The 22,410-nt window shown below is 40.4% G+C and overlaps 1 protein-coding gene across 25 annotated transcripts in view; it reads right to left on the reverse strand.

Annotated features, from left to right (window-relative positions):
• DLG1 (discs large MAGUK scaffold protein 1) overlaps nt 1-22,410 on the reverse strand; it is a 185,107-nt gene that overhangs the window by 101,723 nt on the left and 60,974 nt on the right. For 2 of the 25 annotated variants that reach the window (XM_055124464.1, XM_004602980.2), the window contains exon 1: nt 12,591-13,129. The exons of 19 other annotated variants lie outside the window; for them this stretch is intronic. In XM_055124464.1, coding sequence (XP_054980439.1) covers nt 12,591-12,824 — 234 coding nt within the window. In that variant the 5' untranslated portion in view covers nt 12,825-13,129. Of the gene's footprint in view, nt 1-12,590; nt 13,133-22,410 lie in introns of those variants that run through there. 4 more of the 25 variants (XM_004602982.2, XM_004602981.2, XM_055124459.1 and 1 more) reach the window with 3 other exon arrangements.

Raw genomic sequence — 22,410 nt, forward strand, 5'->3', positions numbered from 1 at the left:
TATTTTTACTTTTACCAAAACCTCTGAATTTTGACATAAAAATGGAGGACTGAAACAGTTGTCTGTATCAGCGCCAAGAAACAGAGAATAACAGAGTAAAAAATCTTTAACACATGGACAACGGTGCTGCAATTTGTCTTTATCAAACCACATTCAAGTGTGAGCCACTGGTGGCACGCACAAGTATCTAAGTATTAAAGAAAACAACACCAAGTAAAAATATATTTAAAAATTAAGTTTTTTTTTGGGGGGGGGTCACACCCAGCGATGCACAGGGGTTACTCCTGGCTCTGTACTCAGGAATTACTCCTCATGGTACTCGGGGGACCATCTGGGTGCTGGGATCGAACCCGGGTCAACCATGTGCAAGGCAAACGCCCTACCCACTGTGCTATCACTCCAGCCCCCAAAATTAAGTTCTTCGTGTACAGAAAAAAATGTAGGAACCTCAGAAACTTCAGAGAGCTTTTGAAATATGCAAGATCTCAGGGCTGGGGAGATGCTCAGTGGGCTGAGTGCACACTCTGCATATGGGAGTCCTGGGTTCAAATCTCAGCACATACGGTTCCCCCAGCACTGCTGGGCGTGAGCTCAAACACAAGGCTGGATACAGCCCCTGAAGACAGGTGTGCCCCCCGCCCCAAGAATAAAAATTATAAAATAAGTAAGAGCTTTGCAAAAATCCTCTACTGCAGGCTTGGTTTTCCTCTTCCTCACCAAGGATGCCTAGACGGCGGGGCTGTGAGGACTGGCTCGGCTCACGCGGCATCCAGATGGCTCAACTCTCAGCCTTCTGCTCGCCAGGCAGGCGCTGTAAGCCACAGAGCCAGCCCAGCTTCTGGGTCTTAAGACTTGTTAAATATTAAGTCACAGCTCTGTAGAAAAAATGGCTTGGAAAATTCAAAATTGTCAAATCAAACTTTCTGGCAGGTAACAGGAGGTAAATGAAATTATGTAAATAACAGTTTATTCATTTAACTAATATTTATCAAGTGCATCACCATGATTTATCTTGTCCTACAGTTCTTGAGAAACTTATGGTTTCTGATTTTATAGTTCTGGATAAAGTTATTATGAGAAGTACGACTAATAGTCTCATAAAAACATATACTGCTTAAAAAGCAAAGATCACAAATGCTGCACAGGTTAAATCTCCTACCTGAACCAACAAACATATGGACTATTATTATTTTAAAGGTTAAATTTAAAATTTATTGAATATATTAACAACATAGATAAATGCAGCTGTGAAACTTTTTCCAACTTAATTTGTTCTTAGAAAAGGACCATCTTGGGGCCAGACCTATAGTACAGTTAGATTGCTTGCCTTGCAAATGACTGACCTGGGGTTTATTCCCGGAGTCCCATATGGTCCCCTAAGCACTGCCTGAAGCAATTCCTGAGTTCAGAGCCAGGAGTAACTCCTGAGCAGCACTGGGTGTGGCCCAAAAGCCAAAAAAGAATTTTTTTAAAAGGACCATCTAACAAATGCTATACACACAAAGATGAAAGTTTTGTAGTTCCTACTTATAATGAACTTGCAGTAAGTTTCACTTTGGGGCCAGGAGACAGCATGGCGGTCGGCACATACCGAGCCTGGCCCGGGTTCAGCCTCTGCTATCACATGCCCCCCAGAGATTGTCAGTGCAGCCGGGGCTGTGCCCAACCCCGCAGGCCCTGTGCTGAACTGCACTGCATCTTTGTTCAACTGCTGACAACTGCCGGTGGGGTCCCTGTGGCTTCCTGAGGACGAGGCCCCCTGCCACACTACACTCAAATATACAACAAGAAATCAACTTGGTCTCCTGAGCTTTTTCAAGCTGGTTCACAGTCACAGCAGAGTGAGTGGTCAGCGCAAGCTGCCTCGTGACTTACACAAACTCCCCGCTAAGGCACAGCTGTGTATTTGTACAGCTGGCTAACTATAATGGAATCTTGAAGAAGACAAAGGAGTTTACATTCGGGTTTATTTCTGGTGTTGTGCCCCTTGTATTGGTGTCACCAAGTTTCACCATAAGCACCCACTATCACAATAGCATACAGAAGAATTTCTCTGTCCCACAAAGGCTCTTACTTGTTTCCTAGCTATTCAGCCTCTAGGATCCCTGCTTTAGTCCCTACCACTAATTTTTTTAGAGAAACGTGGGAATAGTTTTACCTTTTCCAGAATTATTTATAGTTGAAAGCATATAGTATATAGTTTTTCAGTTGAATTTTTTTCACTTACAATATGTGCTTAAGGTTCATCCTTTCTATTTAGTGTTGTATCATCATATCAATTTATTTATCCATTGAACCCAATGCCTAATGACAAACATTAATTGCCTTCAAGTTTTAGCAAATTATGAATACGGATATTATAAACATCTATGCACAGAATTTCGTGGAGATACAAGTTTTCAGTTCATTTGGGAACATACCAAAAACAAATCTGCTAAATCACATGATCAATTAATTTTGTATTTTAAAAATGATTATATAAACACTGTACATATCTTCTTATTTAATCTTCAGCTCTATGGTTCTCTAAAGTATCCTATTGTACAAATGACTGGGTCTCCAACATTCCTTAACCTCATTTCTGAGAAGCACATTAAGGTTCCCCACAAAAATTTCCACATGTGCAAAAGGAAATAATTTATAAATTTGAATCATGGTATTGATCTTTCAAGATTATACAGGAAATTTAAACTCTCTGCCATGAATTAGTCTCTCACTACCATGCAACAGTGTTTTAACCTTAGCTTTGATTGCTTGGTTAGTCAATACCCAAAGGAGACTACTGCTACCTATTTTCCTGGAAAGTACCTTGCTATCAGAGTCAGTAATTTCTAACTTTGACAGCTGAAGAGAACTGCCTTCTATTTTCTTTATTATAGTTTAATAACAATGCATCATTCTGCTGAATATATGCAAGTTCATTCTTTACCGATGAGGATATACATATTTGATATCATTAGGTACGAAGTCAAATGTACAAGATGTAAGTAGATTAAAAGGTCAGGTCTATCCAAGTGGTGATCTTGGTTTTGTTTTGATTTTGGTTTTTGGGTCACACTTGGTGAAAGGGCTTACTCCTGGCTCTGTGCTCAGGGATCACTTCTGGCAGGGCTCGGGATATGACCATATGACCATATCCAGTGCTGGGGATCAATCCTGGGTTTGGCCACCTGCAAGGCAGTACCCACAGTTCTCTCTCTCCAGCTGCAAGTGATATTTTTATGTGAATACTCAGATATGCTGGTTGGTGGCAACAATCAGAAGTTAAATGGTTATAAATTGGGTATCATATCTCTGTCTAGAAGTTTATTTTTATACCTCTTGTCCTACTTTAATTCTAAACAGAGACTGGAGAGAGAGAACAGTGGGTAGGACACTTGCCTTGCACAAAGTCAACCCGAGTTAATTCCTGGGCACCTCATACCCCAAGCACCGCCATGAGTGATCCCTGAATGCAGAACCAGGTGTAAGCTGGGCATAACTAGATGTGGCCCCAAAACAAAAATTTTAAGTAGTTCTCTTTAACCAAAATTATTGCCTTATCTGTGTGCATTTCTTCCTACAAGTGTAAGAAGATAATCAAGAGTTAGAGGTTTATTGTAACCTTAGATAAAGAGTGATGCATACTTCACAAAGGGTCTGGCGGAGAATTCACACAAATAAATGAACAGCAATAAATAATTGGGTTGCATTAAGTGCTATGGAAAACAATTTTTAAAAGATGGAATGGGGCTGGGGAAAAAAGGGATCCTGCAAGAATCCAGGAAGTGGCACAAAAGCAGTTCGGTTTTACAAAACCGAAAACCACATAGCAAGCCTAGCATATGCCGCATCTGGTTTGATTCCCAGCACCACACAGTTCCCCAAACATCTTTGGATGCAGCTCTGGAAGTTCCCAGCACCTCTGCAGGGTCTAAGTGGCACAAATCCTCAGGCCCCTGCAACTGAAATGCTGATCCCGTTGGCTAGGAACCACTGGTGGAGTACCCAAAACTCCTGAGCACTGCTTGGGAGCCATTCCCCTCCACTCCCTCCAAGACACCTAGAAAGGAAAAGTGGAAATCTGAAAGAACATAAACTATGATCTAACATTTCCAGACAGAACCACAAAGAGAGCCTTTGAGATGACTACATACTCCATATATGTGAGGTATAAGAACAAAGTCAGTATAAACTCAGTAGAATAAGCAAAAAGACCAGTAAGAAATGCAATCACAATCAGGGCTAGACTATACAAGATCTTTTGGTATGATAAACAGGATTTATGGTAAAAAAAAAAAAAAGACTGGATTTGAAGCCATGGGCAGGCTAAAAACAAAATACTGATATGAATCTCTCTCTCTCTCTCTCTATATATATATATATAGATTCCTATCTTCCTATCTTCCTATCTATCTATCTATCTATCTATCTATCTATCTATCTATCTATCTATCTATCTATCTATGTTTTGGCTTTCTGGGTCACACTCAGCTATGCTCAGGGGTTACTCCTGGCCTGCACTCAGGAATTACCTCTGGCGGTGCTCGGGAAACAACATAGGATGCTGAGGACAGAACCCGGGACGGCCGCATGCAAGGCAAATGCTCTACCCTCTGTGCTATCATGCAGGCCCCTGATTTATATTCTATATGAATTAACTGCCTGGTAAAAAGAAAGAATAGAGACAGGTTAGATATTTACTGTCAGAGCTCAGGTAACAAATGAAGTATTTTTATTAGTAGTTGGAGGAAGGCCAAAAGAAGGTTGGATGATAAATATATTCTGGAAATATCAATAGCTACTAAAGTGTGGAATGCAAGATAGAGAAATAGAGTATGGTTTCAAGGGTTTTATCTTCAGCACTCCAGTGAATAAAGAGGGAAAAGCAAAAAAATTAGACAATCTGCTTTTGATGTTAACTTTCAGATGCTTAATCCAAGTGGAAATACTGAGTGGGAAAAAAAGATGCATAAATCTTGTGAATATGAATTAGCTCTGGGTTAAATATATAAATACTTTGTTATTTAAAGCATGAATCAGGATGATATTAACCAAAATGTGAATACAAAGTAAGAAGTTCCAGAACAGAATCCTGAGGCACTCTAACTTTTAGCAGTACAAAGTATATCATGACAAAGAAAACTGAGGTTGTAGGAAGGACTGTGAAGAATCAAAGGAGAAAAAAACTTAAAAAGGGAACAGTGAACTGTGTGAAAACCTGTGGTGGGGTCAAAGAAAACAAAGAATGAGAATGAACTGTTAGATTTGACAACCTATACCTGAAAAAGGTATTGGTTTTTAAAAAAAATATATTGATTTACATTTTAGAGTTTTATGGTTTGGGGACCATATCCAAGCTGTGCTCAGGACTTACCCCAGGCCATGTTTGGGAGACCGTGTGCGGTGCTTGAGAAGTAAACCCAGATGGGTTGATGCAAAACAAACCCTGTCCTATCTCTCTGGCCCTTGGTGGCTGTTTAAATGAGCAACATTTAGCAGGTATGTATGCTGGTGGGAATAACTGAATGTAGAGAGAAATACATAAGGCAATGAAGAGAAGAGATAATTTCAGAAATCCCTGAATAGTTAAAGTGAGAGCTAGTAGACGTTAGAAACACAGATGGTTCGTCTATTTTAATAACCTAGAATACAGACTAAGATCATCATTTGAGAATAACAGCCAGGAAATAAGTATCTGAAGTTCAATACACAGCTTTGGAGCCGGTGTGGAGGAGGAAGAGTTGCAATTAACCTTGCCAAGTCTGGCTCATACCAATGATGTGATAGGCAAGAGTTAAGTGTATGAAATGCGGTAGACCAAAGGAATTCCTTAAGGAATTTAAGCAAGGCAAGGACAGAAGTGAGAGGACAGGAAGAACAGATAAAAGGCTGAGCAAGACATCTTGAGAGGGTGAAAAAATAAAGCACAGTAGTTAGTACTGAAAGTAAACAGAAAGAAAGCATTAGTCAAATCATTTGATTGTGGTGTTTATCAGTGTTAATGAGATTTCAAACATTATTGTTTAAGTATGTCACTCAAGTGAAAAGAAAACCAAGGTCTCTAGAGGTAAAGATACCAAAGAATTGACAAGTCAAGATTCTGGACAGACCACACATAGATACTGAAACATCACTAAAAATGATTACTGAAACAATAGGCAGGAAAAGATAGTAAACCAGGTATTCAAAGCATCAAAGCAGGAGCGATGGGAGATGAAGATGGCTAGGAATGGAGTATGAAACAGTAGTGATGTTCATCATCATCATCATCATCATCATCATCATCATCATCATCATCATCATCATCATCATCATCATCCCATTGATTGTCGAATTTCTCGAGCAGTCTCAGTAACGTCTCCATTCATCCTAGCCCTGAGATTTTGGAAGCCTCTCTCTACTCGCCCTTCCCAATGATGCTGCATTCGAGGCTCTTTCAGGGTCAGGGGAATGAGACCCAGCTTATTACTGGTTTTGGCATATCAATACGTCATGGGGACCTTGCGAGGTTCTCCCTTGTGGGCAGGAAACTCCCGGTAGTTTGCCAGGTTCTCCCAGAGGAGAAGTAGGCTATAAGATAGAGTAAAAAATAAAAATTTTACACAGAGTAAAAAATAAAAATGAATATTTAATATAGATAAATCATAAGAGAATTTACTTGTGGTTCTGTGCTCAGAGATCACTCCTGGGGCAGAGAGGGGGTTGGGGAACATATATGGTGCCAGGGATGGAACCTGGGTTGACTGCATGCAAGGCAAATGCCCTACAAACTATTATTGCCACAGCCAAAGAATTTTTAACTTTTAATTTTTTAAAATTTTATTTTGTTTTGATGAAGTAGTCCACAATATTTGACTACATTTAATATTCGAACACCAATCCCATCACCATTATACCTTCCCATCACCATGTTGGGTGTTTCCATCCCGGACCTCAATGCCTGTCCCAAAGCAGACCAAAATAATTTATTTTATATTGTTTGTAAAAATAAACTGCTGAAAATGCTCCAAAAAAAAAAAAAAAGAAAAAAAGAACAGTAGTGATGTTTACCTTTAAAGAGGGAAGGGGTAGAATCATCACTGAGTCTCAAGAATAAGACAACTCCACTTACTGGTTTCATGGTGCCTACAGTATGACAGACCAATGTGCCAGTTTCACATTTTGTGTACAGCAAAGAAAATACAGTATTCTCAGGGGAATGAATGTCAAGTTTTTTTTGGGGGGGAGGGTTTTTTTTTGGGGGTCACACCTGGCGATGCACAGGGGTTACTCCTGGCTCATGCATTTAGAAATTACTTCTGGCGGTGTTCGGGGGACCATATGGGATGCTAGGGCAAACACCCTACCCGCTGTGCTCCAGCCCTAATAAATGGGAATTTTTTTTTTCTTTTTGGGTCACACCCGGTGATGTACAGGGGTTACTCTACTCCTGGCGGTGCTCGGGGGACCATATGGGATGCTGGGAATTGAACCCGGGTTGGCCACGTGCAAGGTAAATGCCCTACGTACTGTACTATGGCTTCAGTCCCTGAATGTCAAGTTTTAATTAATTCGTTTATTTGCTTTTTTTGGTCACATCCACCGTTGCTCAGGGTTACTCCTGGCTCTGCACTCAGGAATTATTCCTGGCGGTGTTCGGGGGACCATATGGGATGCCGGGGATTGAACTCAGGTCGGCCATGTGCAAGGCAAACACACTACCCGCTGTGCTATCACTCTGGCCCCATTAATGCATGAATGTCTAGTTTTTACCTTTTTTTTTTTTGATTTTTGGGTCACACCTGGCGATGCACAGGGGTTACTCCTGGCTCTGCACTCACACCCCTGGCGGTGCTCAGGGGACCATATGGGATGCTGGGAATCGAACCCGGGTTGGCCTCGTGCAAGGCAAATGCCTTACCCGCTGTGCTACTGCTCCAGCCCCAAATGTCAAGTTTTTAAAAGAGGAAAATGGGCTGAAGAAGGTAAACCACTTGTCTAACATGCAGAGGGTGGGGGTGCAAGGGAGAAAGGTGTGGGGGGGAGAGAGATTGCCTTGCACCACTCGCAGAGCCAGGCTTGACCCCCACCACCACATGTTCCCCAAGACTTGCCAGGAGCGATCCCCGAGAACAGAGCCTCTAGCAAATGTGGAGCACTGCCAGGAGTACCCCCACCCCCTCAAAAAAGGAGGGCGGATGATTGGAGTCATCATAGATGTTCAGGAGAAAAGAGATCCTGCTGATTACAGTGGAAATTTCAATGAAAAGAGTAAAATAGTTAGGTAAATTAAAGATAAACGGCAGTTTAAAATAGGTCAAAGGTATACCAAGTCACATCAGGATAGGAAATAAATGGAATTTAGAAGATTTGGAGAGTTTTGTGTTTTTTTGGTGGTGATTACGATTAAAAGTATATAGTATAAAATTAGCCTTGATGGTATATTTGGAAGAGCTTAGTAAGAGGTGGATAATTAATTAATTTAGGTGTCTGGTTATGCAATTTGCAGAAGAGAGTACTGGGGAGGGGTGACAGAAGATAAACTGGTAGTCTAAGCAAGAATTTAAGGTGATCTTTGAGGATCCTTTTTTAAATTGTGCAAATAAATGTGTTGAGGGCCCCGGTTCTTAAAAAATAGTTCAGTCAATTAGAGTTAATTTATTCAGTCAACACTTTACTGAGTAACTTAATAAATTATACTACCCTAAGTGCTATAGTTCTAATTATATACATTTACATTTATCAGTTTAGCAACATGTATCATAAAATAATAGCTGGAAGGTACTTTTCTAAGTAGGTTACATGTATTAAATCATTTAACATAACAGTTTCATGGACACTATTATCTTTATTTTTTAAATAACATATTAAAGGCATAGTATTAGACATCAAATTCTTTGTATATGACAATGACCTATGAAGTAAAACTGTATTCATTTTCTTTATTAATTTATTTTGGCTTTTTGGTCACACCCGGCAACCCACAGGGGTTACTCCTGGCTCTGCATTCAGAAATTACTCCTGGTGGTGCTCAGGGGACCATAGAGGATGCTGGGAACAGGACACGGGTTGGCCGTGTGCAAGGCAAACACCCTACCTGCTGTGCTATCGCTCCAGCCCCAGTATTCATTTTATAAGTTACCCTATACACTTGTCCACATGGGTATCCGAACCTGTATTCCTGTATTTTATTGCTGTTGTTTTTGGTAGGATGCAAACTGAACCCAAGGCCTCACTCATGTAAGGCAAGAGCTCTGTCACTATGATAGATCCCATTTTCCCACGGTATTTGAATTTTGGATATTATATTTTTCTCTAAGAAGCAAACCATTTAACTAGTTTGATACATAGCTAGTATCAAAATTAAATTTTAAGTTATGTTAAATTAATTTCAATGAAACCTGTCAAAATTAAAAATTTTGTACTCCAATTCGAAAAGCCATGTCAAGTAACTCACTTCAAAACAGGGTGAGGAGAAATCCTACTTGAATAATTGTGTTAAGAATTTTCAAGTAACCCAAAATATAGGAACATCAGCTAAATATTCATAGTGATTCATTCATACCATTTCACTGTTTCAGGATTATACAATGATCATCAATAAACTATCCACATCACTAAGTAAATCCAACTTTTAGCCTAGGTGTTAGCTAGGTAAACTCCTTTAACAACTGGATGAATATTCCAAGTTAAAAATAAAAGTAATATGAAGCCCTAATGAAAAACCAGTACCAAAGTAAAATAGTTTAAACAAATACATCTTAAGTCAATATTCTAAAAACAGCAACAAAAAGAAAAAAATCCAAGACAAACTTTTGGGCTACAGCCAACAACAAACAAGAAACACTTTTTAAAATTGTATGGTTATCCCTACGGGAAGGGCATCAAAGTGGTGAGGAAATCAAGCACAGGGGGAATTTGTGCAGCTTGAAGAAAATAGGAAGTATAGAGGGGAAAGAAAAGGGATGGAAGAAGAGACGGGCTACATGAGGAACTCACGATCTCGGAGGGAAGAGAACAGAGACAACAAACAAAGGCATCCAAAAGATTTGGGGTTGGATGCCACAGTTGGTAGGTCATGAACTAACAAGGTTTCAAGTGAGTAAAACTGAAGTAAATCAATTGCAGAGACATTTACTTAGCACCAACTATATGCTAAATTTACTCCCCTAGAAACTGAGGGTCTTGCAGAAGTTTATATCCACAAGGCTTCCTTATCACAGAAAAAGCATGAGTGATTTTCTACAAAGCTCCAGATATTACAGTAGAACCTTGAACATAAACGTTATGAACACAAATATCTCCAATAGGCAAGCATTCAAACAAATCTGCAAAATGGTAAATTTTCTTCTCATTTACAGAGGACATTTCAGGGAATATTAAATCAGAGTAATAACTTTCAAATTAATAAATCTGGCTTAGTAACAATTCTCCAAACCACTAATGCCATGCAACATAATCACAGGAATTAGATCTTGCTATCAAACTCAAGAGAAGACTATTTCAGATAATGGTGTAGTAGGGGAATATGAAGAGCAGTGGAGAGGAGAAAAAAGGAATGTGGAGTAAGAGATGGCTACAATGGAGAAGTAAAGGCACTGAAAATCACCTTTGCTATTCACCAACTACAGAGCAAAAGATTATTACACTACTGTATTTACAGGATAATATATATTCAACAAATTAAAAAGTGTATCATTAATCCACTTGTTTTTGACGATATACAAATCCTTCTAGGGCTACTTGCTATGGGTGAGTGGAAGAAATAAAAACATTCTATTATCAACTAAGATCCAAATATATGATGTTCTATCCCAGTCCTGTATCTTATTGGAAAAATAACCTGCAATGTTTTACAACAAAAGACCTGGATAAATAAAATATCCAACAATGAGTGAGAAAAATATACAGAATAGAAAAATAGCATGCTTGTGCTCTAGAGCCAGAGAAATGGAAGTTAAAATCTTTAATCCAATGTCTATACTTCTAGAGATAAAACATAATGGTAGTGAAAAGACAAGTAATGGAAAGAAGTCTAAAAGATAAAAACGATGTCATTTATCATGATGCACAAATGATCTGGACCAAAAGGGAGAAAGATAAATTTTAAATGACTTTCTAGGATAAACCGCAAATTTAGTTATTATTAAAATCTAGACTATTTTAGTGCTGTACAATAGCAAGTTTTTGTTTCAACTTAAAAGCAACTATAAGTCAAATTATGTGGCTTCATTAGTTTTGTATGAAATTTTGCTTGCCTTTTGATTTGCATAATCTTAGTATGAATTATAGCTAATTGGTAGAATATATGTGTGTATACACATACATATATAATGTGCATTTAGATAGCTACCTATGTATACTTATATACATATTTGTATTTGTGTAGTTTCCTTATTTTTCTTATTCACAATTTAAAATATCATTTAATATAAATCTACAATGAATAACAATACCAAGCTTTCAGGTCTGGTATATGTAATAGTCGGAATCAAGTCAGTCAAATTCCTGGGGCAATTCTCAATTTAATAGTTAAATCAACTGTTGCCTCTAGGTAAGTTTTGAATATAAATAATCTCAGAGCCCACATAAAAATAATAAATGACTTAATCTTCCTAGTCCTATAATTCTGTCTCTCTCAAAAATGTAAGCAAAGAAAGTTAAATTACTTAAGAAACCTGGCATCTTAAAAATCGAAACTATTAAAAAATAATTCCAGTAGCCAGAAATATGAAGCTTCTGACAGTTCATACTTATACTCCTTCTAGTTATTTTTTTTAAAAAAGATGATTTTAAGTAGAACCCGAGGCATATTTATGTATTTTGCTAATTTAAGTTTTATTGTTGTCAATGGGCATTCCTTGTTTTCAGTTAGACATTTACCCTTTCAGTTTTTAAAAAGCAAAACAAATAGCTATTAAGATCTTCTAAAAATATGAATACCCCAACTCTCCTATTATGCCTCACTCAAATTATGATTAATTTTACATATTTTATTTTTTAAAAACTAGGGAAACTCTTTAGTTTGCTCTTCTCAAAATGCCTATTGAATAAAGAAATAGTCCTATAACCATGTAATTATACAAGTTACTGCTTTCCAATTAACCCTAGATAACATATCCATTAAATTCTTTAAAAAAGAAAGCATAATTTAGTGTGACATTAAGATATCAGAATATACAATAGTCAACTGAATGCAATCTACTGCATTCTCAAATATCAGAAAACAAAAATATTTCTTTACTAAAAAAATCTCCCTAAGGTCATCTATGATACACAAAAGCTTAAAAGCCAGGTATTTTCTTTGATCAAATATTATAGCATTTAACAGTTTAAAAAAATAAAAAACATTATTAACATTTTAATTTAAGTATCTGTGATTTTATATTTTCAGAGAAAGCATTCAACAGAATCTCAGATTGTTTTGTTTGGCATTACATAAGAGCAAAAGGGAAAATATTTTTTGTTTCCCCTTTTGTGCTAGAGACCTGCAGAGAGGGACTGAAAACATACATTTCTACGCATCGAAGATTTCAGGGCATCAGACTACATTTTTTTCCCTAGGAAATCTATACTAACATATTTGCAAAACAAACACAAATCAAAATAATTTCAACAAGTGGTATTACCTGGGTGGAGCTGGTGGCTACCGAGATGCAGTCAATAAAGCTGTGTCTTCGAGTGAAAAATGCAACTATCTGCTGCCAGCGTGAAGGTTCTGGCTCAGCCTGCAGTTCATCTGATGAGCCCTTTTTTGCCCAGTGTTTCTGCTTTGGGCCTACTGAGCCATGGCTAGAGCTAGTATTGCCTCCTCGACTGGCACGAGAGTACAGAAGTGTGTTGTTTCCGAAAATGTAATTCATCTCTGCAGCCCTGCAGGTGGTTTCCAAGCAGTCTTACTTCTCTACCAGCTGCTGAGTGGTGAATGATCGGTAAAAACTGCAGCTAGAATTACAGCAGCATCACTTGTAGATCAGGAAAATAAAAACCTTGAGAAATGATGCTCATTTTCTCTGTAATTTCTTCCCATGAAAGAGCTCGTATCTTCCCTCTCTGTACCTGTTAGCTGTATGATGGCTGAGTTTATATTTGCAGACAAAAAAGAAGGCATAAGGTGGATTTCTTTCTCATGATTATTTTTTTCACTGCGTCTGCAGGAACCAAAAGCTGTTCTTTTGTTAGCTGATAACTAGACGGACTGAAATCCAGGAAGTGAGGTCGATTAGCAGGTAAAGAAGGATGTTATAAACACTGGACTACCAAGACCCTTTGGGGCTGCCTGATTTAATGCACTGGGTGGAGAAATCCTGGATTACCAAGTTTCAACACAGTATGTAGTAAAAATCCAATAGCATATTCATTGCTTCAATAAATTTTAATTACAAACTGAACTAAAAAATGCAAGAGGATCCTCTCTGTACAGTTCTGATTATATAAAGTATTTTTACTAAAAGTATCATTCACATACTAATTTCTATAGCAGGAACCTTTCATTAAATAACACTAGCTTTAACATTTGTAATGTACTATGTATATTAAATACTAAGGATGTAATGATAGAGGGTAATTTTTTTATAAAGTAGCATGATCATCTGATGCAATGCATTTTAAAGCTTTAGTTGGAGACAGAACCAGATTAATTAACAAAATAAGTTATCGGCATCTCTCTTGTGTACTATTAAGAATAGTTACATAAAATGTTTTATAATCAGTAAAATGTAATTTACACAAAACTCCATAAATAATACTTCTGTTCACCAAAAAAAAAAAACTGCTTGACTGGTAAACATTTTTTCTTTCATTCAGTGATTTTTTTTGGGGGGGCGGGGCTTATTTGTTTTTGGTCTACATCTGGCTGGTGCTCTGGGCTTACTCCTGGCTCAACGCTTGGGGACTACTTCTGGCAGGCACGGGGGACCATTGTGGTGCCAGGGATTGAACCCAGGTAGCCACGTGCAAAGCAAAACTCCTACCCACTGTACTCTCATGCCAGCACCCTTTAAAAACTTGAATTATGATGATTTACATAGTCACAAAGTTATTCATAATTTGAGTTGCAATCATACAATATTCCAACACTAATCCCTTCACCAGTGTCCACTTCCACCAATGTCAACAGACATTTTCTTATATCTAATATCTAGGTCTATGCCTTCATCATGGGCTGAAGTGATAGCACGGCGGTTGGGCATTTGCCCTTCACGCAGCCGACCCGAATTTGATTCCTGTGCCCCTCTTGGAGAGCCTGGCAAGCTACCAAGAGTATCGAGCCCGCGCGGCAGAGCCTGGCAAGCTACCTGTGTGTATTGGATATGCCAAAAACAGTAACAATAAGTCTCTCAATGAGAGATGTTATTGGTGCCCACTCGAACAAATTGATGAGCAACGGGATGACAGTGATACAGTGATGCTTTCATCATAGTAGTTTACCTCAGGATAACCTATGATTCAGGTTAAACTGCAAACTGGCATTTCCTCCAGTAACAATTTTTAAGGTCAAAGGGATGAGAATATTTTGTTTTCTAGGTATTGTTTTTCGCTTTTTCAGGGTTTGGGTGACCACATGGGGTGCCGGGAATCAAACCCGGGTCATCTGTGTGCAAGGCAAGTATACTACCCACTGTATCCATTACAGTCGCAGATTATTTTTATTTTTAAAAAGTATCCTAAATGACCCATAGCAGACGGGGTTTGAGAACCACATATGCTACATTAATTTATAATGCAGCACTATGGTCATCTTAAAATATATTATTACTCATAAACATACTAGTGATTGATTTTTCTTTTTCTTTCTGGTAATGTCAGAGATTGAACCCAGTGCTCCATACATGCAAGGCAAGCAATCTACCAGTGAGCTATATCCCTGGGTCAAGAAATTTAATTTTTAAGTTGACATAAGCACATCATAAAAGTCCCAACCTAAGTCACAGATTTTTTTTTCCTGACATGGGGTAACAAAATCTTACTGATTAATGTGTTTTCCTGCATCAACTAAATGAAATCTAGAGGAAAGTAGCAACAGCAGATTACAACTGCTAGGCTCACTGCAAATCTTAGGGGTTTTCTTTTGGCTTTGTTTTATTTTTAAATAAGATTTTAACACATTTTGATTCTACCCCTATTATACAAACACATATTCAACAAAAGTTGAGAGTCATAAGGAACACAGGAGAAGGATGCTTTGTTACAGATCAGAGCAGAAAGTATGATGCTTCCTCCTGAGGACTGTGAGGATGGTCCTAGTAAATCTGTGGCCCTACACAAATATGTGCCAGCAATGCAGAAGGTAGAAAATACAGGAAAACATGAAGACATGAAGAGAAGAGAGAAGAGAAGAGAAGAGAAGAGAAGAGAAGAGAAGAGAAGAGAAGAGAAGAGAAGAGAAGAGAAGAGAAGGAGAGAAGGAGAGAAGGAGAGAAGAGAAGAGAGAGAGAAAGAGAGAGAGAGAGAATCAAGTTTCCTCTCTAAAGGAAAAATTTACTCCCTTGAGAAACAATAAAAGTATCAAAGTTTTACATAGGATGGTATGTTAAAAACTATATATGGCTTAACAAGTGCTACAGTAATTTGTTTGTTCCAAATATTTATCTTGATCTATATTAAAGTCCCATGACAAAGATAGTCCTAGAACTGAAATAGATATATTTGGGTTGACCATATGCCCCTGGGCTGGAGTGATAGCACAGCGGTAGGGCGTTTGCCTTTCATACGGCTGACCCGTGTTCGATTCCTCCGTCCCTCTCGGAGAGCCCGGCAAGCTACCGAGAATATCCCACCCGCATGGAAGAGCCTGGCAAGCTACCCGTGGCGTATTGGATATGCTAAAAGCAGTAACAGTAAGTCTCTCAATGAGAGATGTTACTGGTGCCCGCTCGAACAAATCGATGAGCAACGAGATGACAGTGACAGTGACCATATGCCCCAGTTTGCCTGAGACCATTTTGTTTTATTTCAGTTGTCTTTAGTAATTGTTAATAACATCTTACTTCACCCCCTAAATTTCCTCAGGTTATAAATTGCATGCTCACACAAAAAAGAAGGAAGCTTAAGAAAAGTTTTCTTTTTGTAAATATTTTTTACCCAAAATATAAGATCCCTTCATCCACTGCCCAATAGTCAATGCAGGCTTGGTTTCAAGAATTATTGGAAGACAAAAGGTGACCAACTCTACTGACATCACTGCTTAGAAATGCCCTACAGCGGTGCCTTGCAAGCATATAGCTGCGAGTTCAAATCCCCGCTGTCCCTCAGGTAGAGCACATCTATGCTGTCTGTGACTGCTGCTGCTGAGAGGCTCCAGCTACCCTGAGAGCTGCAGGGTAGCATGCAAGCACTGCAGCCTGGCATGTGGGTTTGCAGAGAGCACCAAAACCAAAACTAGTGATCAATACATGCAGGGGTGAGCAGGCCCTCTTCATTGCAGCAACAATGAAAGGAGGGAGGGAAGGAATTGTTAAAAAGAGATAAAATTTGTTTTGATCTATTAAAATAATAAGATCTACCTTACCTACAAAACATGGAAAGTCTACATTTAAAATAACTAAAATGTAGTATACATGGTCTACATCAGAGATGCCAGAGTTATCTGCCTACCACCCTTTGTTCAGGGGGAAAGAAAATCAGGGCTGGAGAGATGGTACAGGGGTCACAGCACTCGTCTTGCACTCAACTAGCAGGTGCGATCCGTGGCACCACAAATGATTTCTCAAGCCTGACAGGAGTAATCCCAGAGCTCAGAGCCAGGAGGAAGCTCTAAGCATAGCCGGGTGTGACCCTCAAACAGAATCAAATTAATTAAAAAAAAATAAATCAGCCTCTCCCTTGAAATTTACCTTCTTTAAGCAAACAAAGAGCGAACCCTCTAAGGCCCCCATCATTCTAGTGCTCCCCAGGGAGGAGGGGTGATATCACCCACTTTGGGAATACACTGGTCTAAATCATCAAACTGATTCATTATTAAGATTTTAATAACATGTAAGAATTAGCACTTTTCTTCCTCACAGAAGAATGATACTATCCACACTACACTTCCAGTCTAAACAGAAATGGTATGAAAACTAAGTGCAATATTTTGTAAATTATGCAACCGTATATATTATGATAAACTTATGACTTTGAGAAATGTTTTATTTTGCACCGTTAAATAGACAAAAACAGTAAAAAGATGGACAGAGAACAGTCCTCAATTATTTATACGTCTTTTCAAAGTCACAAATCCAGAAGTCCTTTGTTACTTTGATAGGAAGTAAAAGAAAAGGAGTGAACATTTTTATCTGTATTCATTTAGGTTCTGTGCCACACCTAGCAGTGCTAAAGGGACTGTGTAATAATGGGATCCAAGAATTCTGCAAGCAAAGTATGTGCTCCAGCCCTCTGGCTCCCTGGCTAAGAAGAAGACATTTTTCAAAGGCTGAAGGACGAGAGTGAAAACAACACTAAAATTCTGAAAAGAACCCTACCAGCTACAAAGCCAGCGCAACATAAATGCTACTACAGGCACTGTGCTTGCCCTTTTAGCTTTATAAAATGGACTATTTTTGTTTGCCCGGGGGCAGCACCAGCCTGTGCTCAGGGTTTACTTCCGGCTCTAAGCCCAGGGACCACGCCTGCTGCGGCTCCGGGACACAGGGGGTGGCCACGCACAAGGCAAGTGCCCGGCCCCGTCCTCTCGCCCAGCCCCTGACCTGGACTATTAAATATCAAAGCGTAACTACACTAAGACAAGACTGAGATTGAAAAGAATGAACATAGATTTGTTACTCCCCGAGAAACCCTGGTCATAGAGTGTCATATAAATTCTTTCTGTATGAGCACCACCTAGTGGCAAACTCATGCAACTTAAATGCTCATAGTATAATCTGGACCGTCCAAAGACAAAATTTAACAATATCTTAATGTTACAAAGATGTAAAATTAAAACTTACTAAAAATGACTTATTTTTATTTTAAAATAAATAAATAAAAGTATTTATTTAAAAAATGACTTTATTATTGTAACATTTAGTTCAAAAGGCATATACTTCCATTCTTCTGCTATTCCCATCTCTTATAATAACAATAATAATTACGGCTAATTTTATTTGATAAGCAATACTCCCAAGCACCGAGATCAGGAGACATTTATTTGAAATAATTATGCATTTACATATGCTTTACTATCACCCATTTCAAGGTCCTCCTATGTTTACATTGTACATGCTAGCCTGGAAATAATTTTCCTGGTTTCTAAAGATAAAAGGCAAAATATGACTGTGGTTCTTCAAATATCACTGCAACACTCCACACCTAGTAACTCTTCCCTTCATTTCACCTAGAGTTAAGACTGTTGAAAACAAGGCTGGGATTTGCTCATTTGTTCAACCTGCTCTGACCATTACCCCTAATTACTGGGGCTCATTTTCAGTTGAAGGAATTCTAATGTTATTCTTCATATTGGTATTACACAAATATTTATAACTGGCAAAACTAAACTTTAACGATATACCATAAAAGTATACTTCTTTCTTCCATACTCCTTCCCTTTCTCTGCATTAGACTTTCCCCATACCACCAGTTTCCATTTTAAAACCACCCAACTCCAACAGAATGGATCTCTGTCCGAGTCTTAGCTCCTAAGCTCACGATTATCTTTAGGCTACAGTCGTCACTGTATTATCTGATGGTTTCAGTAATGAGAGTCCAAAGCTCCCCGAGACCCCACAGGCAGAGCGCACTCACAGGGGCTCCGCAGAGGCTCTTCCTTAGCTCAGGGTCTGCACCCTCCCCTTGTCTCCTTCCCCAACAAGCATTCTTCAGAGTCCCCACAATACAACTTGCTCCCCTGCATTTCCCCCAGTGCCCTCTGGTTATCTCCTATCTCTTTTTCTTGCTTTTACTAGTAACTGCCCACTTCTCTGAACTGGTATCTTGTATACATCCTTTAACACCCTGTTCTAATGTTGAACTTCTTTTTCAGAATACTCGAAGAACATTTTTATGTTACATCAGGCTATACATAACCACCATGGCAAGAAAAATTAGGAAGCTATTAGCATAGATGATTAATAAGCATCTGTAAACATGGCTGATTTGTTTTGTTCTCGGGCCCCACCAGGCTATGCTGAGGGGGTCACTCCTGGCTCTGTACTAAGGAAGGACTCCTGGAAGTGCTTGGGAGACCATATGGGATGCCAAGAATCAAACCTGGGTCCTACCCTTGGTACTATCTTTCCGGTCCAGCCTCTCTAGCAGTTGGTTTTTAAAATATCTATTAATCTTATCTTTCACTATAGCTTCTGTAAGAACTATGAGGAATGGAACCAGGGAAGTGGCTCAAGTGGGACTGATACCAGGCTTGATCCCTGGCACCACAAGACCTTCTGAACACCACCACCTGGCATGTGCTCCAGCCCTTGGGTTGTCCTCCATAACAACAGCTTTTTAAACACTTATTTTGAGTTGTGGGATATGGCTCAAAGGATGGGAATGCATACTTGGCATCCACGAGACCCTGAGTTTGATGCCCAGAACCACATGCACCCTAAACATCACCGGGTGTAGTCATGGAGGTCCTGATCCACACTGCACTCTCACCCCAGAGCTGTGAAGAACAAATCAGTGCCTAAATTATAATCTACTCAGCAAATCACTACTATCCAAAGATAACTTGAGGCACACACCAAATGGTGCTCGAGACTTACTCCTGGCTCTGCGCTCAGGACTTATTTCTGGCAGTGCCTGGGGACCATATGTGGTACCACAGACTGAAGCACACGTATAGGCAGGAGCCTTATCTCTCGCTGCACTCTCTCTCCAGCAACTGAGGAGAAAGTGCTATTTTTCAGCACAGGATCTCTCCTGGCTCTATACTCTCAGAGGCCACACCTGGCAGTGCTGGGGCTAGAACCAGATGGCTACAGCTGCAAATGGGCAAGTACCCTCACCTTTGTGCTATCTCTCTGGCCTCCCAAGATACTTTTCAAACTATCACTATATCACTGTCACTGTCATCCCATTGCTCATCAATTTGCTCGAGGGGGCACCAGTAATGTCTCTATTGTGAGACTTGTTACTGTTTTTGGCATATCAAATATGCCACGGGTAGTTTGCCAGGCTCTACCGTGTGGGCGAGATAGTCTCGGTATCTTGCTGGGCTCTCTGAGAGGGGCAGAAGAATTGAACCCAGGTCAGCCACGTGCAAGGCGAACACCCTACCCACTGTGCTATTGCTCCAGCCCACTTTTCAAACTATAAACATATTAATTCATATACTGAGTTCTATGCAGAGTATTACTTACTCACTTCATTCCAAACTACAATACTATAAAAGTGTGAAAAACTCTTTATATTAGTTTTTTTAATGTTCCTGATTATAGGTGTACTTTAAATAAAATGCACTTCACTGTAGAGAACCTTATTTATTATCCTACTCATTCTGAATCGACCTCATCAAGTATTTTATGATGCGTTTAGTACAGTAACCTATGCATGGCAGAGAAGAAGCAGGACATTTTTAAATGAGGTAGTTTTGGTCATTCTAAACTTACAATTGTTCCAAAAGATAGTCTGGGTCTAAAAGTATTAAGAACTTTAAAGCAGTTTATGTGCTCTGACTCATCAATCTGGCTTCTTACTAGGAAAACCAGCAGGAGGGAACCTTTTACACCCAATAGTTATTCACAACAAGTTTCACCAAACCCAGGAAACAGACAAATAACAGGAGTAAAGACAGCCACAGAAGCAGCCAAGCAGGTAGGAGCACTTGTCCTGGGTTCTGTTCCAGGCACCATATTGTCCTTGAACCCACCAGGAATGCTCCTAAGCACAGAGCCAGAAGTAAGTTTTGAAAATCACTAGGTGTGTCCCCACCCAAACCAAGTAAGTCAACAACAACAAATAGCAAAGAATAATGGTTCATCAAATTGTGGTACAAATGTATTATGTAATATCATATACCAAGTCTTAAAATAAGCATGACAAGTCTACAATAGAAAGTCACTTAATGTTAAGATGTAATGTGTGATTTAGAAAGAGAAATCAGGTCATTTCTTCTACTGAGAAAGAAAATCTTAAGTGGTATATACTCAGTGCCCAGATATAAATCACAGTTCCAGCAAGCCAAAGGCTGTGTGAGCAGTTACTGCAACATCTAGCAGCACGAGGGTGGTTTTTCTCCTTATGACTGTTGTAGAGACTGACGCTGTGAATACTAAAAAGGAAAAGAAACTGAGACATAATAGAGAAGGGTCAAGTGGGCAGAAAAGGGAGCCAAGTGATGGTACTCCCTGAGCCCATGGACAGAAACCAGAATTAGGGACACCTCTTCTGTGCAGGGCCCGCTGAGACGGTACGCCGGAGAGGCTACTGGGCATCTGCTGGACACTGCCACTCCAGGGTCAGGCTTTGGGCGGGGCTGCCACAGTGGACCGTGCAGGAGTCTGCATTCCGACACAAGTGGCTCCCAGAGAGCTGGTGGCAAGGGGTGAGCTCGGTGGAAAATGGAGACAAGCCACCACAGCACGCTGAGGGTGGGAAAGCAAACAAATCCACACCTGCAGCCCCACTGTCTCCGGCTGACGGGGGTGCACTGAGCGTGTGGACACCTGGAGACACACAGAGTCAGCACGCCCGGGGGGGCAGTCGGGAGTGTTGCCAGCTCTGTGCAGACACAGACACCTGGGAGAAGACCACGCTGTGGAGGCTTATCCAGACTGCCCGGCCGGGAGGGGGTTGGCATGACGGATGGCACCCAGATGGAAAGCAGCCCTGGAACACTTCCAAGACTGGCTTTACCTGGAACGGGGTCCACATGGCCAGAGGCACCGGTGGGCGGTCCAGCTCAGCCTGACCTAGGAGGACGGCTGCGTGAGCACAGGCACCCGGGGGAGACCGAGCTGTGGACATTTCTGGGATCAGCTTGATCCAAGGGGGCAGGATCACGGGCACCCGGACTGTGGATGCTTCCCCAGGAGGGAGCCAGGCGGGCGTGAACACTGCACCTTGGGAGAGACCGGGCTGCAGGCGCTTCCCACAAGGGCCTGACTAAGCGGGCAGCTGGACATGTGGCAGGGCACAGTGACACAGGCACTCCAGTGGCCCGGGAGTACTGGCAAAGCAGGGGAGTGTTGCTTCCTTCTTGGCTGCCCGCATGGGTTTGGGCCTGTGTGCCAGCCAGGGGCATGTAGCAGCAACAGGCACCACTGGGTGGCAGCAGAGTCTGTCCATCCACAGGCTGTGCTGGCTCAGGAAGGCCCCAGGAGCACATTCTTAGCAGCAGAATCGGGAAATACAAAACAGCACCAGTTTTGGCAGACTCAAAACACGCTGCCACTCAAGCCAGCCCAAATAAGCCCCCCGCCCCTCACCCTCTCACTACGTCGAACAGAAGCAGATGCATCTCCACCTGCTCCAGCAGGTGAAGACAAAAGCCTGGAAAGCACCAAGACCCAGACAGGCGTGTGGGAGCTC

Source organism: Sorex araneus, chromosome 2, assembly GCF_027595985.1.
Source record: "Sorex araneus isolate mSorAra2 chromosome 2, mSorAra2.pri, whole genome shotgun sequence".
Classification (NCBI taxonomy): domain Eukaryota; kingdom Metazoa; phylum Chordata; class Mammalia; order Eulipotyphla; family Soricidae; genus Sorex; species Sorex araneus.